This window comes from Stigmatopora argus, chromosome 4, assembly GCF_051989625.1.
Source record: "Stigmatopora argus isolate UIUO_Sarg chromosome 4, RoL_Sarg_1.0, whole genome shotgun sequence".
In the NCBI taxonomy this organism is placed as follows: domain Eukaryota; kingdom Metazoa; phylum Chordata; class Actinopteri; order Syngnathiformes; family Syngnathidae; genus Stigmatopora; species Stigmatopora argus.
In genome coordinates this window covers 18,592,180-18,618,472 of record NC_135390.1, presented here as the reverse complement: position 1 = coordinate 18,618,472, position 26,293 = coordinate 18,592,180, and the positions used below count along the sequence as shown (strand labels likewise).

The window sequence follows — 26,293 nt, the reverse complement described above, 5'->3', positions numbered from 1 at the left end:
CTAAATGACAAGTTATACTTGTAATGCAATGCTAAATATTACTTTGGTAACTACTGCCTTTTGGTCACTGTTTCCTTTTCTAAAAGAAATATACATAAATATATTTAAAAAAAACGTTATGAGGGGATCCTTGGGGAAGCACAAATGTCATTGAATGCATCATTGCTGCGTAAACCCACTTGAACAGGAAGTTGGAGGCGGAGCTAAATCTGTGACGTAACCGGCGCAGTGCCTGACTTGCCCATATTTAGCAGGCTCGCCTCGCACAGAGCTCCATCCAGCCAGCCGGATACTTCATCTGTCATCCTCCGGAAAAATCTCAACTCTTTCGGCGTGCCCTGACGATTTGACAGCTGGATTTTCCCCTTTTTTCGGACGTCGTGTCGTGTAAACCAGCCGGTGAAAGTGCCTATTTGTATTTCTCCCCCCTTCCCCCGTAAAAGTAACCATAGCCAGAATTCCACCTCGCTGAGATCGTGCTAACAAGGCTAACGTTAGCCTCTTTCTCCAACGAGTATTTGGGTATGACACGGCTTTAAATCCCCCTAAAGACGTTCCTTCGGATCTTTTCGAACAATTTGGCTCCGTTTGAATGACTTCCTGGTCACCGAGATACTTTTTTCATCCAAATATAAGAGCGGCTTGACTAGCGAGCTAAACGGAGCTAACCCCGAGAGACGCCGCGTTTGCAGTGACACACTGGGACTGGGCACGTCGCCAACGGGGAGGAGGACGTGGAGGGGCGGCCTAAGGCTTGACACTTTCCCCTGGGCAAGGCGGGCTCGAAGAGGCCCGGAGCCCGCCACTCTGCGGGGGCACAGGCGTCGTTGAGCCGCGGGGAGACACCGGCTTGAAGGGAGGGGAGGAGAAGGCGCAGGACCAGGCGGATTTTTGACAAGTGGGATCCGGGAAGTAAACCGGACACTGACCTCATGAATGGAAATCGGAACTACAGGTAAAACTGTTTTATTTTTTTTAATGTATTTATTTTGATCTCAGTCGTACCACAAATGGTTTTATCCGAGGTCTTGCAGGTTACTAATACCCGGCGAAATTGTTTACCGTAGTCAGGGAAACTGCCTTCGACCTGCATACAATGGAGGCTTTTGCAAACTCAGAAAAATGCTCTTTTGTGGAATTAGAACATAATGCGAACTAAGAATTGTCAAAAAGTACATTGTAAATTGTATGTATATTTTTCCCCCTAAGATGCAAGTGCATTTGTGCTGCCTGTCACTATACGCCGCTGGATGGATGTATAAACTACATTAAGTAATTGTATTAAATGAATGATTTTAATCCCAGTGCAGCGAAATGATCTGCAGTGAAACAGTGGTTGTGAATCATTGATGATGAACAGTGAAGCAATGCTGTTGACAACAATTATACTGAAATGAGCAACTATATATTATTAAAAACCTTTTAAATGGCTTATACAAACAGTTTATTCAATGTCACATTAACATTTTATTGCACAGTGTGATTGTCACAAAATCGTTGGCACGTGTTAGATGTATTTTTGAAGGTAAGTCCCTTGAGTTCTTCACATTTTGACTGTCACTCTTCAAACCCTGACCATCTTGTTCAACCAGCTATTCGGACATGGTAGTGTTGAAGAACTTGAGATCGGTCTTGGGCTCGATTCGTAAGAGTCTCAGTGAGTCCTGTTTTGCGGTAAGTCTTGGTCTTAAGCACAACATTAGGCCATACTGTTTCCTCTTGCGGTCAATGTGGTTTAGTTCATCTTGTAGATTTTAGCTTCCCTAATTGTAGGCACTTAGGCTTTGGAGCACACAGTTGCTTGAAAAAATAAAACCACCGCTTTGTAGCTGATACCAATCAGCCAAAAATGATGTGATTGGCCTGGATTTCTGATTGTGTGATTGGACAACTGTAAAGTGTAAATAAAGGAACTTTTTGATATCATTTCAACTGTATATTCAGTTATTACACCTGTATATTTCCAGAAGAAATGTGGGCTAACTCACTAAAGTGAATAAATTGCTGTGGTCTTACGTTAGCTTCCTTTGATCTATAGCCGTTAGCAGCCTGTCCTGACATATTGGCTGGTGGGAAACGTGCTGTGTCTGCAGATGTTATTGGGGTCTTGAGTAATTATTTAAAAAGTGGACCGGCAATCTTGGGCGCTTCAAAGTGCTCGCAATCATTACAAACAGTAGGTGTAATTTTTCTCTTGTGTAATGGGTTCATTTTAGGGGAAATTTTGTGCTGTGCGATTTTTCGACAAAAGGATCTTTATATTTTGAGCACTTATCTTTGTGGTAGCTGGTCTAAGTACTTTTTAGGATAATTTGAAATTGTCTACGATGCTTGTTTTGGAGACCCTCAAAATGACGACAATTAAAATTTACTCGGGCCGTTACCGATTTCTTCGATCTGCTTTTTTCATTTCGACATCATGTAAATGTCTGCTCTAGAATGAGTGTTGACAGGTGACCTCCTCCCTGTTTGTGATCCCAGTGGCGGTTAAATGCCGCAAACTGCCCGCCTTTGTCTGCAGTGTAATGGAAGCTTTTTACTTACGCTAGCGTATAAACCGACTGGTTGCCGGCACATTTGACATCACTTGATCTTCACCCACCAACACCAACACCACCACCTCATCTCATCCTCCTCCTTATGTCAAGGCACTTGCCATGGTGTGTAACATGAGGGATTGGGAGGGTATTTTCCTGGCAGCAAATAAACATTTTTTTCTTTAAAAAACATGCTCTGAATTCGGCTAATATGCGAGAAAATATGGTACTCAAGAGCAAATGAATCCACAGCTGTTATGACAGTTGATGAGTTGTTTTGAGTCATTGTTGACCTGTAGCGGTCCGTGCATTGCCTTCAGCAAAAACTATTTTATGGCTATAAAACCTCTTCTGCAGCTACATTCAAGATGACATAAATTCGATTAAAAAAAATAGTGAAAAACAACATTAAGATGAATTAATTTACCTTCATGGCCCACACAAAATGACATCAGGGCCTAATCTGGGCCATGGGTTATGTGTTTGACACCTGTGCTCTTATAAGATGTAAACAGTAGGTAGTGACACAGATCCAAAATGTCTGCTGGGAAGGGGGCCCTCTGGTCAGTGTGGTGTTTGCTCACAGAGCCGCTGTTGTGTGTGGGAATCACACAGAGTTAGCTCCTAGTCAGCCTTGAGCTTTCCTCCCTCGCCTCGATCGTGCAACCGGCGCTAAACGCCCCCGCCGCCCACTTCTTGCTGAAATTTGACCTGCTTTTCGTGCCAGCTTTAGGCACACACACTTGTTGCACACTCATTTTCCCCTCATTTAAATATATCCGATATAAACGGACAAGAAAATGCAAATGAATGCAGCCAACGGCCGGCTCTGAAAGATGACACTGTTGGGTTTGTCTGAGCGGCAGAGCAGATTAACACCGGCTGCCGAATAAATGTGGGAATGGCTCGTTGGAAATAAATTCAATCCCTTTTTTTGACACCAGGCTTGTCAATGTTACCCGGCGGAGCTGTGAAACTAAACATAAGTCACGGTCTCAGTTTTGGCCCAGACGAGAATAGTATTTCAGTCAGTGGCGGTCCGTGCATTTTCTCGTAGCGCCTTCAACGAATCAATCCAACCCTCAAAAACTATTTTATGGCTATAAAACCTCTACTGCAGCTACAGCTGCGGCACATAAAAATAGTCAAAAAATCAATGCACAAAAATGGGGTAAAATCCACTTCCTGATTATGAAGCCCTTGAGGCAGATTTATGACCCTGGCAACAAATAATGGCTGAAATGTGATTGGTTAGCAAGTGCAACCAGGGGGGAAAGCAATGAAAGGAAGCTAACAGACAATTTGGAATTATTTGATAAGTATTCATGGACAAAATATAATATGATTCAGATATTTCTTAGGCTAGCAGAGAAGGCCTTGAAGGCCCTGATGGCCCGCCACTGTTTTCAGTACTTTTTGCTATGTATTAGCCTCGTGTAAAGGTGAATTTGTTAAACAATTTACTGGATATACATGCGTGGATTCATAATTGCATACATGGTTGATAATAGATGAGACATTATGGTTCTATTCACTTAAGTATAAACTCCCTTTTGGAAAGTGCAGTGCTAAAAAAACAATTTGTCTTTAGATATGCAAACTAAATTTGCACACTTCTGTCAACACAATTCGAGAAAAAACAATGCAACAGGTGTATGTAAAATGAGAAACGGTTTAAAACAGTAGTGAAAGTACAACATTTTAACTCAAAATATTTTTTTACATTGTGCATCTTAACTCAAGGCCGACAAATTGGGTGTGATTGGCAAACAGCGGGCGAATTTCAAAAGTACCCCCAATTTCTTTGCGTCTCAGTTTTCCCGCACTTTATTTGCCACTGACAATATCCCCCCGCCCCCTCCGGTCACTGCCTCTCTTCTCAGTTCTTAAAAAGCAACTCATTCTGCTATGTAGACAGCTTTAATGTAGTCTCACAATTCAGGGCTGGCTTAGTGCTTCATTTGCAGTCACTCCGCATCGCGCTAACTTCATTCAAACTTTCGACAGACAATTGAAGACCCCCACTAATCCCATGCCTATCATTTCCATCCACCCATCGGTGTCCACTCTTTTGCTTTACTTCCCTAAAACTCCGGGTTAAACTTTAAACTCCACATAAGGCAGTCTTAATGGGAAAAAAACAGTTTTCAGCGCAATAACTGCAATTAGCAAGTTTTGGAGATGTTTATACAAAATGGGTTCCGATATACTGGTAATTTTAAAAAAAAAAAAAGCTAATTTATACAAGTTTATTTTTGAACGTTGAGTTTTGTGCTTGCGTACTTATTTTGCTACTACCATGCAACTGTGATTAAAAACATTGTATATACAAGGTTAAGGTATATTACATTTGCTATATTTTCAATTGAAATGTATAACTATAATTTGAATCAGATTTTTGTTATATATTTGGGGTGATGTGTTAAACTTGATGTCTAGTTTTTCTAATTGCTGTTTCGTGCACTGCATTTTCGGAAGAAAAAAAGAATATTGAATATGTCTCTTAGTATTATATGATTGCAAATGTTTAATAGTTTTAACTGTATGCTGGGAAGGTTATATTTATTAACATTTTTTTTACTTGATATAATTTGGATTTTTACCAAGTAATTTCACATTCATAATTTGGATTTTTATCAAGTAATTTCACATTTATACGAAAGTTCAATTAGCCGCCTCCGCGTATAACCAGCACCCTTAAAATTGCCTTATTACAATTAAAAACCCTTAAAATTGCCTTTTACAATTTCTCTCGTATAAGACGCCCCCTGATTCATAATTTTACCCTCCATATTCATGGATTGCTCATTCCGAAAGTGTTGCCCGCACGTCAAAAAAAATTCAAAAAGGCATTCATGTGAGCAGTACAACCAGGAAGTGTGTCTGTAGCTTTAGTTTGTCATCCCTAGGTAAGATGGCGGCGCCCTGGGCAAGCAATGGCAGGCACAAGCAAGTTTTTTTTCACGTTTTATGCAAGATACGGTTTATTGTTTTTCTTGTTTCATTCATAGACATTAATTTTTTTTTTTTTGCGTTTTATCTGTATCTTTTCTCTATTTTGAAATAAAGGACCGTATCGAATCCATTATCTTGCGCATATAAGCTGTACCCTTGATTCAGTCATCTATTTTTTTGCGACAAATATGGTGTATATGCAAGAAAATACGGTAAATAGAGCTATGCCCACCAGCAGATGGTCTCAAAATAGAATTCCATCATTCAATATAATTAGCAAAAAATCCCATTTTGGAATTTGCGTTTCAACCGTTTATGAAGAGCCGTTCTGGCAGCAATTGCAGATACTTTGGCCTTAAAGTGGACTTGGGAGGCTTTTATCTAACAGTTACTGTCTTTGATTTACTGGCCTGTGTGAATTGGCGCGTCCAGTGATCCCTTAAGGCTGGACCGTGGATATTTTTCCATCCAATCATCTCCTCTGGTATTTTTACCACGTCGTTGCGACTAAACGTTCAGGATGTGGCGACGTTGGCGACTCCCGTGGATGCCAGATGCGACACTCTAGAGAGGCCCAGGAAATGAACGTGGAGGGGGAGGAGTCAAATCCTGCCAATCAATATGTATTTTTGTGTGTGCGCACGTGGGTGTGTGTGACTGACGCCATTGTGCTCTGTTCCCATTGCTCAAGCCTCTGTGGATTACAAACACAAGAGCAGTATTGTGTGTGCGTGCGCACCCTTGAGTGCTGTAGACGTTGTGTATCGCAAGTGATGGATGTCGATTTTTGCCTCTACGCTTTTACTCGACTGTGTTCCCTTGACCAGTGGTTGCTTTTGTGTTTTATTTTCAGAGTTTTGGTAAGATATTGGATCAAGGCTACAGAACCAATCATAAAGTGAACTAAAACTATGGCTGTAGCTGCTAATCGATGTGAAGGTTGAAACAAAACAAAACAAAATACTTCAAGGGCATTGTTTTGAATTATTAATAATGTAGATCTTGTTTTTCCTTTTATATTACCGTATTTTCACGACTATATGGCGCATCACGTTTAAAGGCGCAGTGTCTAACGAGTGTTATTTCTGTATTTGACACACAAGACGCAACACATTTAAAGGCGCACCCACTAGATAGTGCTGCGCTAAAGGGAATGTCAACAAAACAGACAGCCAAACTTTATGAATAGATTACAAATCAGCTTTCTGACAACTCCATTCACTCCCAACATGAATAAACATCTTTTTTTCCCTCAAGGTTAAAGCATTAGTATTTTCGTGACACAGCAATAGCATAATAACTCATGTTGAACAGGTGGGCATCTCACCAAAGTCGTTTTAGTATTGGTCCATATATAAAGCACACTGTATTATAAGGCGCCCTGTCTATTTTGGAGAAAATTTAAGACTTAAGTGCGCCTTATATTCGTGAAAATACGGTACTCCGCTTGTTGTAAATGTTGTCGCCCTACTGGCGCGAAAAGGAAACCGACTCGCCGCGGCATGATTGTAACGGCGTCAACCGTCCACGCCTGTGACTGCTTAATCCCGGCACTCCCTTACATCCTCCCTGGCGGCTAAGCATTAGCAGCCCTCTCGCATCCGGGGCCAAATTGAATCACACACTGATTAAGGTGACATTTTCCCCGGTCTGGATGTCTCCCTCTGGCTTGAAGGATTTGAGCAAAACCTGGCCTCTGTCTTCTGTGTCTCACATGGGGGCCTTGGGGGAATTACCATAACAAAACATTTCATGTCTTTTTTTTGCGTGGCTGAAATTCCAGACATTTCTCAGAGATGCAAACCACTGACTGTAAATGATCACTGGTTCAGTCAAGACTTGTGTTTTGGTACTTCCCCCTCAACACATGAGTCAAATCACCGATGAATCACTTGACAGGCTTTATTTACTAAGCTCATTTTTTTAGGTTAGGGGGGCACAAGTAGCACATTGACATCAATAGTCTGGTGACTTTTTGAATGTTCTCTCAAGCGTGGCTTTGAAGTCAAAGTTGAGCAGACGCTGAAATAGCGAGTGGGGCAAGTTTAAGCTGTAGTACTTTTTTGAGAGGGGAGTCAGTGTGGATCATGCGTAAGCCATCTCTGTGCTATAAATATGTTTGATTCCCAGAGTATGGTGATGGGTTAGTGTGAAGGAGATTCACTCATCTTTATGAATTCTTTGCTAAATCTTGAAATTAAATTAATGGAAGCATTTCACAGAAGACAGATGCATTGTATTCAAATGAATGGATGGCTATCTGATGAGTTGTTTCAAGACGTTGTTTACCCCAAAATGGCCCATTTCTTTTTTTTTTAGCCTCTTAATAACCAAGATTTACTTGGATTACTTCTGCCTTATACTACGCTAAAGAAGAGTAATGGGACATGGCATTCAAATTCCTGCGTCAAAGCCAGTTTAGGTTGTTTTCTGACAACAGCGGAACCAAGCACTAGCATGCGCATGTTAATATTGTGAAAAATGATCTTCAAATATCATCTGCATCTCCCATAGGAGCCGTTGGGGCCCAGTCCCTGTTCGCCATGCCTCGGCGGCCCGGCTATGGCACCATGGGCAAGCCCATCAAACTGCTGGCCAACTGCTTCCAGGTGGAGATCCCCAAGATGGATGTCTACCTCTACGAGGTGGACATCAAGCCTGACAAGTGTCCGCGCCGAGTCAACAGGTAAGCCCTCTCACTTCAGGAGACCATTTTATCCTAATTTGTGGTGACCTTATGGAAAAAAAGCATGCTTTGGTTGGTTGTTACAGGGAGGTGGTGGACTCCATGGTGCAACACTTCAAGGTGACCATATTTGGGGATCGCAGGCCGGTCTACGATGGCAAGAGGAGTCTGTACACAGCCAACCCACTGCCCGTGGCGCCCGCAGGGGTCAGAGACGCACACAAATGGAGTGGAAACCCTCAGGACTCTACTTGACGTCTTTTCATGCCCCTTTCAGGTGGACTTGGATGTCACTCTGCCTGGCGAGGGTGGCAAAGATCGTCCCTTCAAGGTGTCCATCAAGTTTGTGTCTCTGGTGAGCTGGCACATGCTGCACGAGGTACTGACGGGCCGCAGCATGTCCGAACCGCTGGAACTGGACAAGCCCATCAGTACAAACCCTGTGCACGCCGTGGATGTGGTGCTGAGACATCTGCCGTCCATGAAGTAGGTTTTTTTTCTTCTTCATTTTACGCTTGGGATTTTTGTTACCTACGCATCAATATCAGTCATTGCATCCAGCCGGAAATCAAACCCGGCTCAAACAGGATGTTAGTGGCTCCAGCCAGGCCGCCTTCTAACCCAATATTACCTGGCTGAACGTTGGCAAAATCGCATCAGTGAATTATGTTACCAATAGCTTCAATAAAGCTTTATCACAAGGCACGTTTATCTTTCATATTGGGTTTGTTTACAGCAGCCCCTGCTATCACATTGGCCTTCTGATACATTGTCACAATGGACAAGCATGGCCTTTACACTGGGATGCCACAATGCAGCATAATAAGAGCTTGCCACTGGCTTGATGTCTGCGCCTACTGTTTACTGTAAACATCCATCAGCCTTCAGGGCGGCTTTTAGTATCCAATGTTCACGTGTTTTGAGTTTTGGACGTGGGAACTCACAGGAATTGTATTCAATAATGATAATTAATAGGGCATTAAGTATGACTAAATAATCATTCGCAGTTTGTATTTAGGGAATTTGAGCAACGATTTAAATGGTAATTATCAATAACCTTCCTGGCGACCAAACGACCGAGTACCGTTGTGGCGGGGTGGATGTTGACTGACTCGTGTTCTTAATACAAGCACAATTGCCATAAAATAATTCCCCCCCTCCGAAGGTACACGCCGGTGGGCCGCTCCTTCTTCTCATCTCCGGAGGGCTACGACCACCCCTTGGGCGGAGGCCGGGAGGTGTGGTTCGGCTTCCACCAATCCGTACGTCCCGCTATGTGGAAGATGATGCTCAACATTGACGGTGAGTGGTTGGCATGCGGACATCCTGCACTACACTTGTGGCGTGGGGTAGTGAAAAGACCACCGACTGTGTGTTTGTGGTTGGAGGGAAAGAAAGCTTCCAACTTAATTGGTTGCTATGGAAACAGGGCAGCATGTGGGAGGGATAGTGGGAGACTACTTGAAGCATTTCTTTGGCGTTCTAGATTTCTTTAGGGTTTTCTTGAGTACTTCAAAGTGACCCTGTCTCTTTTTTGTGTCACTCACTAGATTCAAGCTCAGTCGTAAAAATATAATAAGTCTTCAAAGCTAATGTGGTTGGAAAGTATTCTCTTGGGTAGGAAAAAAATGTCTGGTGTCCACATTAAATAGCACAGACCAGGCGAGTTGTCTCAAAGGTACTGACAGAAAAGTGACACCCTTTAATTTTGCATTTAGGGTGACTGACTCATGGTCTGTGTGCGTTTGTGTGTGGGGGTTGAGAGTGGTGTGTCATGAAAGATGACTACACATGTCGTCTCTTTTTATGTCACTATTAAATGTCAGTGAAAGAAGTCAGTTCATTCTTAGGTGTTAGTAACATGACTCTGCTTTTACCGAAACAACCCAAGGATAAAAAAAAAATTAAACTACATCAGGGGTGTCAGACTCGGGTTGGTTCGCGGGACGCTTTAACGTCAACTTGATTCCACGTGGGCCGGACCATTTTAGATATAATATTTAGATTTTTTTTTTTATTATAAAAGGATTAAAAGAACTGGATTAAAATCCCTGAATATTCAGTTTTTTTTATAGATCTAAAACAATGTTTACTTTAGCTTTTTTATGTATTTTTAGATTTTACAAAATGATTTTTGAACTAAAAACAGAAAAAATGGATTAAAAAATGACAATTATTGATTTAAAAGGGGGAAAATCCGGAAATTTAATATACATCTATACTCTTCATTTTAATTTGATCCTAAAACAGAAAGTCGGCACTCATGATTGACTTTCCCGGGCCACACAAAATGATGCGGCAGGCCAGATTTGGCCCCCGGGCCGCCACTTTGACACATGTGAACTACACCATACTTCTTGTCCTAGGCATGTTTTGAGATTGTGGCTACATCACCCCATGTGGTTTTTGGGGTACCCTAGAGCGCCCTAGTAAAAGTTTGTGGATTTTTTTTCCCGAGAAATATTCATCGTCAAAATATGTTCCACTCCTGTGTGGGTGTATTTTTTGTTTTTTTCTGAAAAAAACCCATCTGAAGTTATGATTAGTTAATTTTGTTCCGGACATATTTAAAAAATGAGTCATTAACCTTTTCTTCTTTTTTTCTCAAGCATATGCTTGGGATGACAACCATTCAACTCATGAATCATTTCCTGAGGCACTGTTTAAAGTTGCAGAGCTGCCAAACATCAAAAATCATGTTTCATATTGGTTAAAGAGAATTTTCAGATTTTTGTGAGCCTTTTTTGTAGTGGCATTTACCAGCGATGCGTACTAAAATAAAGCTCAATATTTTCTAATTTTTTCATGCTTATCAAATAGTTTACTTTTTCACTAGTTAAATCTTGCAAATAAATAAAAACAATGCTTGTTTTTGGGGGCATTTCTATGCAAAATACATATTTAGTAGTTGGGTAAAAACTGGTGTCATACACTACAGATAATTCGTAGTATTTGGCAGCTCTGAAGTTGTTAACGACGTCCTTACAGACAGACAATTTTGGGACTTTTCAAAGACGCCACAACTCGACAAGACATGCAAAGTTCATATAAAAACATCCTTAAAACTCAACACAGCTCTGCTTACCTTTTGCCTGTGATGAAAAATTTTAGTTTCAGATTTTCATCTTTGGCCATCATTTGCTAATGTAATGAATTAATTAGATGTTTTTCCCCACAGACCAACTTTCAGGCCATTTTTTTTTTGTGCCTATTTTGTTCAGAAATGGGAAACTCACCAAAAAATGTTCTTGTTGTTTTAAATTCATTCTTCATAGATCTCTACTATAGAAACACTGAGTTTGAACTGACTTACTGCTCCACTACTTTAAAGTGTGCATTTTGCATCATTTTTACCCTTTTTAATGCTTTGATACTATGTATTGGCTTTATTTCACGCTCAGTCGCGATGTTGTACGATCAGTGACGTCGTCCCGTATCTTTTATCTGGCAGTGTCGGCCACCGCCTTCTACAAAGCCCAGCCGGTCATCCAGTTCATGTGCGAAGTGCTGGATATTCACAACATCGATGAGCAGCCCCGCCCCCTCACCGACTCGCACCGGGTTAAATTCACCAAAGAAATCAAAGGTAAAAAAAAGCTGCCGGATTGGGCGAGTCGCCAAAGTGAGTTTGGATGGAGGAGACCATTTTGTTTTGTATGCTAGGTTTGAAAGTGGAAGTGACGCATTGTGGAACCATGCGGAGGAAGTACCGCGTCTGCAACGTGACCCGTCGGCCGGCGAGCCATCAAACGTGAGTCATCAACGGGAGAACCGGTTTCTGTGGTCATTGGGACGGGGGTGGATAGAACCAGCTCCAGGTGGAAAATCAAGTAAACCAGATGCTCGCCGACTGGCTCCTTTTGGTCACGCCATTAGTCATCCAGTAGAGAAGTGGCGCGAACTGTTCATCATAGAAGTCTGGTTTCATTATTCATGAAGCTAACACAAGAATAGTTGAAGCATTATATCTCACTTAAAGTTGGACAAAAATCTATTAAGATTCAGTTGAAAATGACATTTTTAGTTCCAATTTGGTGTGTTTTATAAATGAGATCATTGTGAGCGCACGGATTTGTTGAAATTAAGAAATATGTTTAAACCCTGCTGTTATAGTCAGCATGAACAGCAATAATGTATTGCCATATTAATTCTAAATCATGCAGAACTTTCAAATGTTAAACAGGATTTATATTTCTTCAAATACACTACAAACTTTTTGAAGTTAGGGCAAAGCATGTTATCACCCCTTTCCATTGTATTTTAATATTGGAATGAATTAAATTAGAAAGGAATAAAATGTTAATCAAAAACAAAAGTAGGTACATTACAGAAGAAGATTAGACAGATATTACATACACCAGAAAACACTATGCAGCAGAATTGTTTTTCTTTCTTCCTAACATATTACTTTTAGGCTATTCTATAGTACCCGGGTCAAAGTGGCGGCCTGGGGGCCAAATCTGGCCCGCCACATTATTTTATGTGGCCCGGGAAAGTAAATCATGAGTGCCGACTTTCTGTTTTAGGATCAAATTAAAATGAAGAGTATAGATGTATATTAAATTTCCTGATTTCCCCCCTTTTTAAATCAATAATTGTAATTTTTTAATCATTTTTTTCTGTTTTTAGTTAAAAAATCATGTTGTAAAATCTAAAAATATATATGAAAAGCTAAAATAAACATTGTTTTAGATCTATAAAAAACTGAATATTCAGGGCTTTTAATTCAGTTATTTTAATCCATTTATTAAAAAAATCTAAATATGTCTGAAATGGTCCGGTCCACATGAAATCGAGTTGACGTTAACGCGGCCCGCGAACCAACCAGTCTGACACTCTTATTTTTATGCAGGTTCCCCCTCCAGCTGGAGAACGGCCAGACCGTGGAGCGCACGGTAGCCCTATACTTCAGGGAAAAGTACAGCCTGCAGCTCAAGTATCCACACCTGCCATGTTTGCAGGTGGGCCAGGAGCAAAAGCATACCTATTTGCCACTGGAGGTGAGAAAAATAGACCCTACTTTAAAAAAACATGCATAAAAACAAGCACCAAAGAAAAAAAATCAAGCTTTGTGGTGTGTTTTTGTAGGTGTGTAACATTGTAGCTGGTCAGCGTTGCATCAAGAAGCTGACTGATAATCAGACGTCCACCATGATTAAGGCCACGGCTCGCTCTGCGCCTGACAGACAGGAAGAAATCAGCCGGCTGGTGAGGTCCACAGAGAAATGTTTTTTTGTTTTTGTTGTTGAACTGAGTTTTTAAAACTCAAACCTCGCTCCCATGTGTTTTTCTTCCAGGTACGCAGCGCCAACTACGATGCCGACCCCTTCGTCCAAGAGTTCCAGTTCAAAGTGCGCGACGAGATGGCCCACGTGACGGGGCGAGTGCTACCCGCCCCCATGCTGCAGTACGGCGGCAGGGTGAGCACAGAGCACTTTATGGTACCCTTCTTTTAAATCACACCCATTCTCTTTTGTCTTTGTCTGAAGTGCTATCCGTCTCATTTTCCTTAGCGCGGCAAATAACACACCGGTTTCCTTCCATTGGATTGGATAACTTTATGCATCCCGTATTCAAGAAATTTCGTTGTCACAGTAGCAAGAGGGTGAGGATGCAGAAATAGGAAAGGCATTTTAGAAATAAATAGATAGGTAATAAGTAAGTTAATAAATAAATACATGAATAAATATATAAATAAGTAAGTCTGTTGCTGATATATATTAATATATATATATATATATACATATACATATACATATACATATACATATACATATACATATACATATACATATACATATACATATACATATACATATACATATACATATACATATACATATACATATACATATACATATACATATACATATACATATACATATACATATACATATACATATACATATACATATACATATACATATACATATACATATACATATACATATACATATACATACATAAACACATACGTGTGCATACACATAGATGTACGTGCATGCATACGGTAGGTCTTTGTTACTTGTGGCTGAACTTTTCATATGTAATGTAATGGAGAGGATTTTTTTGGAACAATGCTAAACATAAATATAAAATTTGATCAACAGTTTGAGACTTAGCCATAATGTGAATTAACATTTCATTGGGTTTCTGTCCAATGTTGATGAATTTAGGCATTTTTTTGCACTCCCGGTGAGGTAAACTGTAAACCTAAACGCATAAAGAAAATTACATGTATTGTATGCTAACATAAGTTTGAAAATATGAATGTCCGCCAGCTAAATGTGAACATACAATGGCAGACGCCATTGTCAATAAAATACTAGTTGAAAACAAACAACGCTCTCTGGCGGTCAGCTGGGATGCCAACTCATTTTTTGTGTAGCAGTACATCCATACATTGAGTTTAAAAAAACATTTTGTTTTTCTTTGAGTCACCTGAATGGCTTTAAATTGCGAAATAATTACACATTATTTCTCCTGAAAAGAGTTTCATTAAATTTTGTAACCTCATTAAAAATACTCATTTTGTTCTGAAAGTATAATTATGCAGTGGATGTACAAAGTTTTGGGAGAAAACAAGGAAGTGATGTGAGATACATGATTTACAGCATAAGGTGTTACTTTGACTCGTCTTTGTGTGTTTTTATGTGGTGTCTGCACGTTTTGCTCTAATAATCACGAGTACACAAGGTGAGACTGCACCTGTCGTTTCAGAACCGCACGGTGGCGACGCCCAGTCACGGCGTTTGGGACATGAGAGGCAAGCAGTTCCACACAGGTGTTGAGATCAAAATGTGGGCCATCGCTTGCTTCGCCACACAGCGCCAGTGTCGGGAGGACATTCTTAAGTTAGAAAAAAACAAATTAAATTCCTTACTTTTAAGCCATGACGTAGACTTTGACGGTGTTAACGTAAGCGCAATGTTTATTCAGAGCGTTTACAGACCAGCTACGCAAGATCTCGAAGGACGCCGGAATGCCCATTCAGGGTCAGCCGTGCTTCTGCAAGTACGCCCAGGGAGCGGACAGCGTGGAACCCATGTTCAGACATCTGAAGAACACCTACGCCGGTCTCCAGCTCATCATCGTCATCCTTCCCGGCAAAACTCCCGTCTATGGTAAGATGATTTCAGCTTCATTTATTCACTGCCGTTGATAGCGATGAGTATCAAAATCCATTTACTAAAGCTATAACAAATCTAGCAGAGGAATATGAATTTTTCACAATTAATTGACCTAATTAATCAGCCCTTGGAAAGAAAATCAAAAACCCCTACTCGGTGAGAACAAAAAAAACTTGGATGTTAAGCAATGCCCCCGTATTACTTCAGATAGCCTACAAAAAAAACATGGCAGCCTGGATCTTGCCCTCAAGGCTTGTGTTAATTCATGAAATAACATTAATACCAGTGGAGGTCCGTGCATTTTCTCGTAGCGCCTTCAACAAATCAATCCAACCCTCAAAAACTATTTTATGGCTATAAAACCTCTACTGCAGCTACAGCTGTGACACACACAAAATAATCAATGCACAAAAATGGGGTAAAATCCACTTCCTAGCAGCATTTAATGATTAATTACAAATACTGGAGATTTTCAGCTATTACAACCGGGCCAGGGGGGTGATTTCCCTGGGAAAAGACAGCGATGGACGTCAATGGCGAAACGGCAAAAATTGCACGAAAATGGGGTAAAATCCACTTCCTAGCAGCATTTAGTGATTAAATATAAACACTGGAGCTTTTCAGATATCAGAACCGGGCCCACAATTGAAATATTTAGGAATATAGCCATATTTTACTCCCCAAAAATCCTTTTTAACTGTGCACAATATCCATCCTCCCTTCTATCGCCATCAAAGCTAATGCTGAAAGTCGAGCCTGTCCCGCCATATAAAACCTGGCATTTCTGACTAAAATGCACATTCAACTTCTAATTCATCCTGCTCTAAAGTCCATTGAAATGCTGTTCATATTTAGCCGAGGTGAAGCGTGTAGGAGACACTCTGCTAGGCATGGCCACCCAGTGCGTCCAGGTTAAGAACGTGGTCAAGACGTCCCCTCAAACCCTCTCCAACCTCTGCCTCAAGATCAATGTAAAATTGGGGGGCATCAACAACATCCTTGTGCCACACCAACGGTAAGCGTTGCCTTCTCTAGCCACCTGGTGGAAAAAAAACGACAGCAGCTCATTTTTACACGTCTCCTCAGGCCGTCAGTGTTTCAGCAACCGGTCATTTTCCTGGGAGCAGATGTTACTCATCCACCCGCCGGGGACGGCAAGAAGCCTTCGATTGCAGCAGTATGTTTAAATCTTGGCGTTCCTATCACTGTTGTGTAACCATCACCCATTAGTGACATCATCGTCTTATTCCTCTCCTAGGTGGTGGGCAGCATGGACGCCCACCCCAGCCGCTACTGTGCCACCGTGCGGGTGCAGAGGCCAAGGCAGGAAGTGATCCAGGACCTGGCCTCAATGGTGCGCGAGCTGCTCATTCAGTTCTACAAGTCGACGCGTTACAAGCCCACCCGCATCATCTTCTACAGGGATGGAGTGTCTGAAGGCCAGTTCAGACAGGTCAGCTGATAACTATAATTAACAGAAAGTTTGGAATATGCAGCGTTAAAGTTAAAAAAAAATGATGAATCTAGAATGCATTTTGATGATTTTCCGGGATCAGCCTAATGTTCTTAAAGTAAAAACAATAGATTTTTTTTCTTGGCACTATTTTGATAAATTGCAATACCTATATTGTGCAATACTGCTCTCTGGTGCTCGAGTTATAGCAAATCTGACAACTAACCCATGGGACAGTATATTTAATTCCCATTGAAACATTTAAAAGTAGACCTAAAAGGATTTTTACTTATATTTAGAAATATTTTTTTATATTTAACCATTTAAAAATGGATAAATAAACAAGAGAATTTGTATTTCTGACTCCTTCATTACTATTGACGGTAATAGGCGTCAAGACATTTTGACTGATAGGGCTGGGTGCGATTATTTGGCCCTACCAGATGAAATGAATGGGATATCTATTGCTGTCAATGGCATCCAATGTTTTGAAAGCCTAAAAAACAATACAAACAATTTTGAGGACAATGATGTCTTTAAACTCAAAACAGCTAACAACTAATTTGATAACATAACAATGAATTTTAGTCTTTGGGCTTTGCCGATCTATTTTTATTTAGCCAGGTGCATGTGCTTTTTATTTAGGCATGTGATTTTTTTCTTGTTCAGGTGCTGTATTATGAGCTGCTGGCAATCCGCGAGGCCTGCATCAGCCTGGAAAAAGAGTACCAGCCGGGCATTACCTACATCGTGGTGCAAAAACGACACCATACACGCCTCTTCTGCGCCGATCGCAATGAACGAGTACGTCTCTCCCAACTGCATACTAGGAAAGAGTGACTCCGATCGTTTTGTTACGGGGTCCTCCGTTTGGCTTTGGTGAAAGCATTAGGTCCAAAGAGCCGCGGATTGGTAACCTGTGTTTTAACATGCCAAGAGCATTAGACTTTAAACCCTTTGAACGGGTCGGACCGACTTGCTTTCTTTCAAGATGTGCGTTTTAGTTCTTCAAAAGACTAAAACGAAACCAAAATGTGCTTATCTTGCTTCAGTAAATGTTTCTATGTCAGGTGGGACGCAGTGGCAACATTCCCGCTGGTACGACCGTGGATACGGACATTACCCATCCTTACGAGTTTGATTTTTACCTCTGCAGTCACGCTGGAATTCAAGTAAGCTCTCTTTTTGCCATATAGTCTAGTTGTTCCCCAACCCAAAACTTGTGGGTTACGTCTAAGTAATTTAAAAAAAATGATTTTTTTTTACCCCCACATATCAGTTGTTCAACACTAAATAAAGTTGCAAAAAATGACATGCAAGTAGTGTTTTACATAAATACTAATGCACTCTTAAAGTTATTGCCTTATTTTTTTTTTTTACAAAAACGGTTGGTAATAATTTCAACAAATGCTGAAAAATCTAAAAGATAAAAAAAATTAGATGTTTTTTAATTTTACCCACGCAATATTGCTGTCTTTTGGATAACTGATATAATAATCTTTTGATTAATCAGCACAAAGAAATCAACATGAGGGTCTGTCCCCGGACAACTTAAAAGTAAGCATTTTATCACATTTCTGATAATTAATTGCAATGAATTGGCAGGGCACTAGCCGACCCTCCCACTACCACGTGCTGTGGGACGACAACTGTTTCACCGCCGATGAGTTCCAGCTGCTCACCTACCAGTTGTGCCACACCTACGTGCGCTGTACCCGCTCGGTGTCCATCCCCGCCCCTGCCTACTACGCCCATTTGGTGGCCTTCCGCGCGCGCTACCATTTGGTCGATAAAGAACATGACAGGTAAAGGTTAGCAAGTGCTGACAAAGTGACTCTTCATTTTCTAGATCAGTTACAGATAGATTAGTGTAAAGACAACCATTTTGAACTTCTAAACAATTTGTCAATAGTTGTACCATTTTAGATTTGAATTTGGCCAACTTATCAGTACAATTGACTATGAAAAAAATTGGATTGGATTGGATAACTTTTCATCCCGTATTCGGGAAATTTTGTTGTCACAGTAGCAAGAGGGTGAGGATGCAGAAATAGGAAAGGCATTTTAGACATAAATAGATAGCTAGTAAGTAAGTTAATAAATAAATACATGAATAAAAAATAAATAAATAAGCGTGTTGCAGAGATAGAGATAGAGATAGAGATAGAGATAGAGATAGAGATAGAGATAGAGATAGAGATAGAGATAGAGATAGAGATAGAGATAGAGATAGAGATAGAGATAGAGATAGAGATAGAGATAGAGATAGAGATAGAGATAGAGATAGAGATAGAGATAGAGATAGAGATAGAGATAGAGATAGAGATAGAGATGTATCTGTAGAGAGGTAGATCTCTATCTCTCTCTCTATATATGTATTTCAGCAACATGCTTATTTATTTATTTATTATAAATGGGGGAAAAATACTCATTCGCTGCCATTGACACTTATTGCTGTCTCCTTTCTGTCTAGCGCCGAGGGCAGCCACGTTTCCGGTCAGAGTAACGGTCGAGACCCACAGGCCTTGGCCAAAGCTGTCCAGATCCACCACGACACCCTGAGGACCATGTACTTCGCGTGAGCTGCAACCCACTACCACCATTTCCATCTTTCACTCATGAACACACACACACACACACACACTTTCTCTCTCATATGCACACACAGCAAGCCACACACGGATGGTTTGCTAGTCAAAAGTCCTCACACACACACACACACACACACTGGCCTAGTCAATCCGGACCCGACACTGTGTAGAGGGAAGCAGGGAGGAGGATGCGGCACCCCACACTGGATAAAAGATGCAAAAATGTTGCTTTTAACCAGAAAAACAAACAACTCAGCACTAATATGCAATAGAAACCAGCCAACTCCTTTATTTACCACCACCCCGCTGCCCCTTTTTTTGTTTACTTCTATTTGGAGCTGTAGTCCCCTTCCCTCCCTTTCGATTCTACCCAACAGCTCCCCAGCACCTCGTCGGTTAATCAGCAGCAACAGGAGCACTTTTACATTCTTTTTGTGTGTGGTTTTTAAGCAAACGAGGGAGCAGAGCAGGAAGGTTCAAAGATTATGGATTCATTTTTTTAACCCAACCAACCTGTGAAATATCCACTTTTTTGAGCACACTGCCATCAGCTGGTTATGAGGCAGAACAGCCTCTTTTCTGATAATAGTTTAAAAAAAAACATTCTGTTCTGCTGCAGGTCAAATTTAGGCGTCTTAGTATTTTTTTTCTTCTTTACATAAATGGTTTATCGCGTAAAAAAATGTTGTAAACCATTTTTCATTGTTTTTTGAAGGTCAATTTGACTGTTGAAATTTTTTAGCTTTATTTGCTCTCCTATGGAATTTAAGTTTTCATTTTAAAATTTATTTGGAATTAGGTTTTTTAACAATTACCCTTTGAAAAATATCTAAATCTCAATTATATTCTTTTTTTCCCTTTTGATGATTGATTTTTTTATTTATCTGTTCATTCGTTCATAATATATGAATTCAATCAAAATGATTTAAAAAAAAAAGATATTTAAATGAGTGCCCTATAAAGTGCGTAATGAACAAACGTTGTAGCAAAGTTAAAATTTAAATAGAGTCGGTTTGAACAACAACATAAAAGGAGTATTCCTTATAAATAGCTCATTTTATCACACAACCTAATATGAATATTAGTGGGTCAATTTGACCTGCAGCATAATAAGAGGGTTAAAAATAACCGCTGTCACTTTTATATTGTCTTGATATTCATTGCAGCCATTTCTGGATTTTTTTCTTTTGTCTTATTTAAAGTATAACACTGTTGTTGTTGTTTTTTTTATATATCGTGTTGTCACGTCCCCCTTTTCATCTTGTGAAGCTTTGACATTCTTTTACTTTCTTAGTATTTCTCATCTTATTTTTCCCCGCAGTCATTTTTCCTCCCAATGAGTGGGAGATCATGTCAGAAGGTCTCCACTTGTGCAATAATGTGCAGAAGAAAGAGAAGGTTGAAATAATTGATGCGTTTGGCGAGAGGTTAGCAGACTGTTTGGCACTTTTTTTTTTGGAAGAAATCATTTTTAGCTCATTTTCAGTGTGCGTAGTGTGGTTTTAGACGACATTTCAGCTTCTTACTTGAAGGATTTGTACACGCGTGTCGTTTTGGAATTCCGACAAACAACTTATTTTGGACCTAGTTGCAGCAACGTGGAGTTCAAAGGCCATAAAAGAGAGGGCGGGAGTATTTAAGTGCCTGGTTTAAGGGTGAATCGCGCCATGCCGAGCGGGCAAATGGAAAAAAAAAAGACAAGTTTCACCCAATGCCTCGCGTTCTTCTCGAAAAACGGACTTTTGTACACGATTTCATCACAAAATCAGCGTGACTTCAATGTGCGTTTATCATGTTTTTGCCTGTACCGCAGTGTTTTAGCTGTTAGCTTTGCTTGGACACAGCAGTCCGATTGTCTTATTAATCATCGTCACGGTTTTGAGTTGCTCTACAAGTAAGATTGGCTTCGGAACAAAAAAAAAGTGGAAGAGTTGAGTGGCCTAGCGCTTTTCATTGTGGTTTACTCGGTCAAAAACAAGTCCGGAAAGCCGTTGCCGCTCAACTCCTTTGCGCTGCTCCTGGTCTGAAGCTTTTTGGGGTGTAGGTGGAGTAAGCCTTTACAAAGTTAACTGCACTAAAAGAAGCGTGTGTTCTCGTATGAACGCAGGCATGGTGCTACTTGGACTGACGGGAATCTGAGATTGAACTTAATTTATGAAGTGGGCATGTTGACAAAAGTAGGACAGCTTGGGGTGACCCCCAGTTGATTTGGGACACTTTTTAGTTTGTTTTTTGGGTGTTGGATAGCTTTTGCTTCTCTAGGAATTACTAGACAGCCCCAACAGTATCTTACCTGGTTCTTAACGGACTACTGGGAAAAGCCCAGTACTACTATTTTTATTTAATTTTTTATTTTCAATTCAAGATGGTTCCAAGTCCCCTCTATTTTTGGACAGCCACCCAATTTCATTGACCATCTACATAGTAAAAATATAGAAGTTATGTTTATTGTAAAATGCTGGCAGCTGTGAAAAAAGTTGAAAAAAAAGTTGGAAAAAATGGAAAACTAGTCATCCTGAATTTTTTCACTTTTTAAAAAGTGAAAATCATGGTACAGTAAAAAATATGGCTATTTTATCCTGTTATCCACGTAAACCACATGTGTCAAAGTGGCGGCCCGGGGCCAAATCTGGCCCGCCGCATCATTTTGTGTGGCCCGGGAAAGTAAATCATGAGTGCCGACTTTGTTTTAGGATCAAATTAAAATGAAGAGTATAGATGTATATTACATTTCCTGATTTTCCCCCTTTAAATCAATAATTGTAATTTTTTTAATCCATTTTTTTCTGTTTTTAGTGAATTGAATTTTTCTCTCGGTAGTTGATTAATTGGACAGCAAACCTTAGACTTTTCCCCTCTTTCTTTAACGGTAACATTTCAACCACAGCTGCCAGTGTTTTACTGTGAATTTAAATTTCTTTTAACTGTTTATTAATCTTTTATTACGGCATGTTGTGGTCTGGCCCAAGGCCTTATAAGGTGTGGTTTGCCCCCCCAAACTTGGGTGCGTGTAAGGGAAGCCCCGAAAAAAGTACTGTTTAAAGTCCACTGTTGCATAGGACTACCTTTTAGGGGACGTTGGGGTGGTCTAAGCCTCTATAATGAAACTCCTTTTAAAAAAACAAAGAAAAAGCCAGATCATAAGTATATTTGTACATTTGAAATGTAATGCACACCGATTATTTTTGCTAACAGATTTAGAAAAAAAATATGTAGTCTACTTATTCTTAGTAATAAATGTATTGACGTATAGGCTAGGGTTTTAAAAAAAGCATATTAAATACAAAAGTTTTATTCTAATTATTGCAATAGACTGTTGACTCGTGTCGCTGTAACTCGTATCGTGTGGATGTGCGAACGGTGACAGGTGGTCCAACGTGGTGACGTGTCTTGACCGTGACTGTCGTACTGTTAGCCATCGGGCGGCGGCGAATCGCCAACCGGACGTCGAATGCTTATTTTGTAGGTGTGTATTTAAAGAGTGCAAAATGTTGTATCGCTCCTGAATGTTCTTTGGCTTTTCTTTTGTCCACCTTGGTGCTGACACCTGCTCCTTAATGGGCAAGTGATTCATTTTTAGAGATTGTTGAAAGACTGATGTATAAGTAGTAGTTTGGTTTTTTTTTGTTTTTTTTTACACCTTCACAATCTGACAGATACGGCAGTTCTCTGTGGAGATTCTATGGTTGAACTTCTCAGGCTAGTAGAAAAACTAGGAAAGCCACCCTTCATCTCGTTGTTTTGAGAACCACACCGGTGGAAACGCGGGACCTTCAACACCCTCGGAGTAAGAGGCAATCTTACGACTTCAGTGGTGTGTACGTCCAATACCCTGTTGGGTCGTGGTAGTTCCTGCTAGTTGCTGGATGGCCCCCATGTGAGAAAGTTTAGAGGTTTCTGTACTTGGCTATGGGGCACTCGGACGTTTCGTCGAAAGACATTTGGTCCCCGAATGTTTGGTCGACCGGACGTTTGGTAGAACGGACTCTCTCGCTCTCATGATTATAATTTTGAGAGCGAGAGATTACCTGGTTGCTCGCTTTCAACAGTAAACTCTCTGCCTCTCGCTCATAATTGGACAGGAGCGAACCCGGCTACCAAACGTCCGGGGACCAAACGTCTTTCGACAAAACGTCTGGTCACGTGGCTATGGTATGGCTCCTAGTGGCCTTGTGATTGCGGAATGCCCAAGTGACTGAGATCTGGGTAGAACACTTTCCGCTACTCCATTGGATGTAGGGTGGTGACGACTATCTCGGTGGGTATTGCATAGCCTCCTACCACAATCCTGAAGATTTGGAGGAGTACCTGCCACTCGGGTAGCTGTTGGTTCTGGGGCCCCACCGAATACGTCAATAGGTTTAGGACTACCAAAGTGGGGTTGACTGCTTCCCACTACCCCAATATCCTGCCAATACCACTCAAGATTCGGGCCGGTACTCCCAATTTAGGTTTGTTGGATTGCCCACTAGTTCCCGGCTGGAAACCAGATGCGCCCGAGCCCACTAGCGGCACTAGTCCATTGGTTTTGGGACCCAATCGAATACGCCAGCAGGCTTGAAACAGCCCAAGTAGGATTAACCAGACTACAATGGTGGATTTCCAATGCCCACATGACTTCATTATCTCGCAAAGTGACGATTTGGAGTGGTTCTTCAGACTCAGATGGCTCTTGGACTAGAGTCTACTTCCTCTTTATGGGACAGCCCACTAGTCTGTGGGTTTGGGGGTTCACACCAAACTGAAAAATGGGTACTCGTATGTAGGAGAGGTACTTAAAAGGCAAAAAAAAAATACTTGCTTGCCTGCTGTCGATCCTTCTTCTAGCTGGTTGAAAGATTTTTGGTTTTGAACACTTTTATACGCCCGTAAATCTACAGTGGAATCCCCCTGACCCCAGAGAACTATCTTCTCGGTCCTTACTCCAAGAACGTATTTTGATGCAGATTCAGTTTTATTTACAGTTTTTTTCAGAGCACCTTCAGTTAAGTGATGCTCCGTTGCGGTCCGATCCGCGTTAACAAGGCCATATTTACAGCCGGAAAGCCAACGCGTGGCTATAAACGAGCTCACGTGAAAACAAACGGTGCAAGTTCAAGGGACGGTTAGCCAGGTTTTTACAGAAAAGCTTCGTCTCCCTTTAAAGTGGAAGGTGTTATTCCACAGAAAGTAACGGCCCACCCAGAAAGTGCCTTTCCTCTTGATTCTGTAATGCCCCCCTCCCCCGATGACTGGCAAACCATGGCAGCGTCTCGGACCTTGTATTTTGTTGATATTGCGCCATGTGGAGAAACCATGAATGTCAACCACAGCACTTTAGAAATGCCATTTTACACTCTCGAGGTTCAGTCTCAGCTTGGAATCTTTAATCCACCACTTGGATATTTTTCGATGGGTGATGTGAACAAAATGTTTTTGGGGGGGAGGGGGTACCTGAAGCTTTTATTCATCTTGAAGGGCATTTAAAATAAATTAAAAAAATACTTTAAAAAAACAAAAAGAAGAGAAGACCAGCATCAGTATTGGTAGAGTTTGGAGCGCTCCCACACGCTAAAGCTAGTGCAATGCTGGGATGGGGTTTGGGTCGGGGTGGGGATGAGATGGGAGCGAGCCAGTAGGGGGTGGACTCAAAGGGTCCAGGTGGGATTTGGTGGGTAGCAACCGTTTTGTTTTTTCCATTTTTTTAAGGAGTTCTCGGAAACACTGCACCTCACTTACCTTGGTATGCTGCATAATGTTCTACGGCGTAAGAAAGAACTGCAAATGCTTTTACGACACATATGTATACATTTCTATATATATATATATCGTGATCAAGTAATGTCTGACATTCTTATAACTTTTAGAGTCCAAATAGGTAACTGTATTTTTTTTTGTCTTAATTTTTTTTTCTTTAGGTTTGTTCTTGAGCCAATTTTTCCTTTTTTTGTTGTCCTATTTAAATGTGTTAATGAAATATATATACAAGAAGCCTATATATGCGGAGTATTTTATGGCGTATTTATTGAGTGTTTCTATTTTTGGGAAGGTTGTTTGGAGCCTTATTCTCGTATGTGCAAGCACAACAATGTTTGAGGACAGGCTGATTTTTAATCTTTTTAATTATATTTTGATTTTTTTTTTTTTTTTTAAGCAGACTTGCTCCTTCATTTTGCTTCCAAACGCCAAACCCGATGTCATCATCCGTTTCGGACTTCAACTCCATCGGATGGAGGTCGCTACTTGCGTAAAGTTGAACTGAAAATGCACTTGAACTTTGTTGTGCGTCATCGAATTTAGTGTGAAATTTGACCCCCAATCCCGATACTATTCCGAACTTTCTGTGAGTAGCCTACCTATCTACGAAAGATCTTGTCTATCTCGTGCCACAGGAGGTCGGGTGTCAAGAACAAAAAAGCCTTAAATGTGTCCTAAGCCTGCGTACTTGAAACCGATCGTACGTTTTGTCTCTTCTCGTTCCAAAACCACTAAAAATGGCTCCGTTCGCGATGCTACCCTCTGCGTATTTTCTGTCCCGGCTGGTGAACGCGAGCGTCGATTATATCGTGAATCGCAACACCAGTTGCCCGTTTGTGATTCTCGAACGAAATCATTTCCTGTCATTCCAGTACTGAAGTTGAACCAAATATTGCGAAAGAGATTAAACGTCCCGATTGCTCGTTCGTGGCCAAGGAAACATTTCATATGACACTTGTTTTGTTTTTTTGCAGCGTAGCATCTCTGCGTCAGTCGCGTGTCAAAAGATCTTGGCGACGACGCCTCTGTGATTGGCATTTTGTCGCAAATGTTGTACCGCGACTGCTTGATTCCTTTTTGTAACTTGTTCCTTTTAGGTTGTTGCGTTTTTATTTTATTTTATTATTTTTTTTAGTGTTGCTTTGCTTCTGTTTGAAGTGTACGTTTGACTAATACTTGCAATAAAATGCTTTGCTTTACCTTGA

The 26,293-nt window shown here is 40.8% G+C and overlaps 1 protein-coding gene across 2 annotated transcripts; it reads left to right on the top strand.

Annotated features, from left to right (window-relative positions):
- The first annotated feature begins 261 nt into the window (after positions 1-261).
- Positions 262-26,293, top strand: ago3a (argonaute RISC catalytic component 3a). 2 transcript variants are annotated; one of them, XM_077599365.1, is made up of 19 exons: positions 262-955; positions 8,007-8,178; positions 8,265-8,385; positions 8,456-8,664; positions 9,344-9,480; positions 11,630-11,764; positions 11,842-11,929; positions 13,031-13,178; positions 13,267-13,386; positions 13,476-13,598; positions 14,899-15,032; positions 15,118-15,302; positions 16,164-16,323; positions 16,395-16,485; positions 16,567-16,761; positions 17,431-17,565; positions 17,832-17,933; positions 18,367-18,566; positions 19,235-26,293. In XM_077599365.1, exons 1-19 carry the CDS (start codon positions 937-939, stop codon positions 19,341-19,343), a joined length of 2,583 nt encoding a protein of 860 aa, XP_077455491.1. In that variant the 5' UTR covers positions 262-936; the 3' UTR covers positions 19,344-26,293. The 2 variants fall into 2 exon arrangements, with proteins under 2 accessions (XP_077455491.1, XP_077455490.1); XM_077599364.1 differs by having other exon boundaries at positions 13,476-13,619.

Coding starts and splice junctions, on each gene's coding strand:
- ago3a (XM_077599364.1), top strand. Junction 15,303..16,163: donor CGGCAAAACTCCCGTCTATG/GTAAGATGATTT, acceptor GTTCATATTTAG/CCGAGGTGAAGCGTGTAGGA. Junction 17,566..17,831: donor GCGCCGATCGCAATGAACGA/GTACGTCTCTCC, acceptor TTTCTATGTCAG/GTGGGACGCAGTGGCAACAT.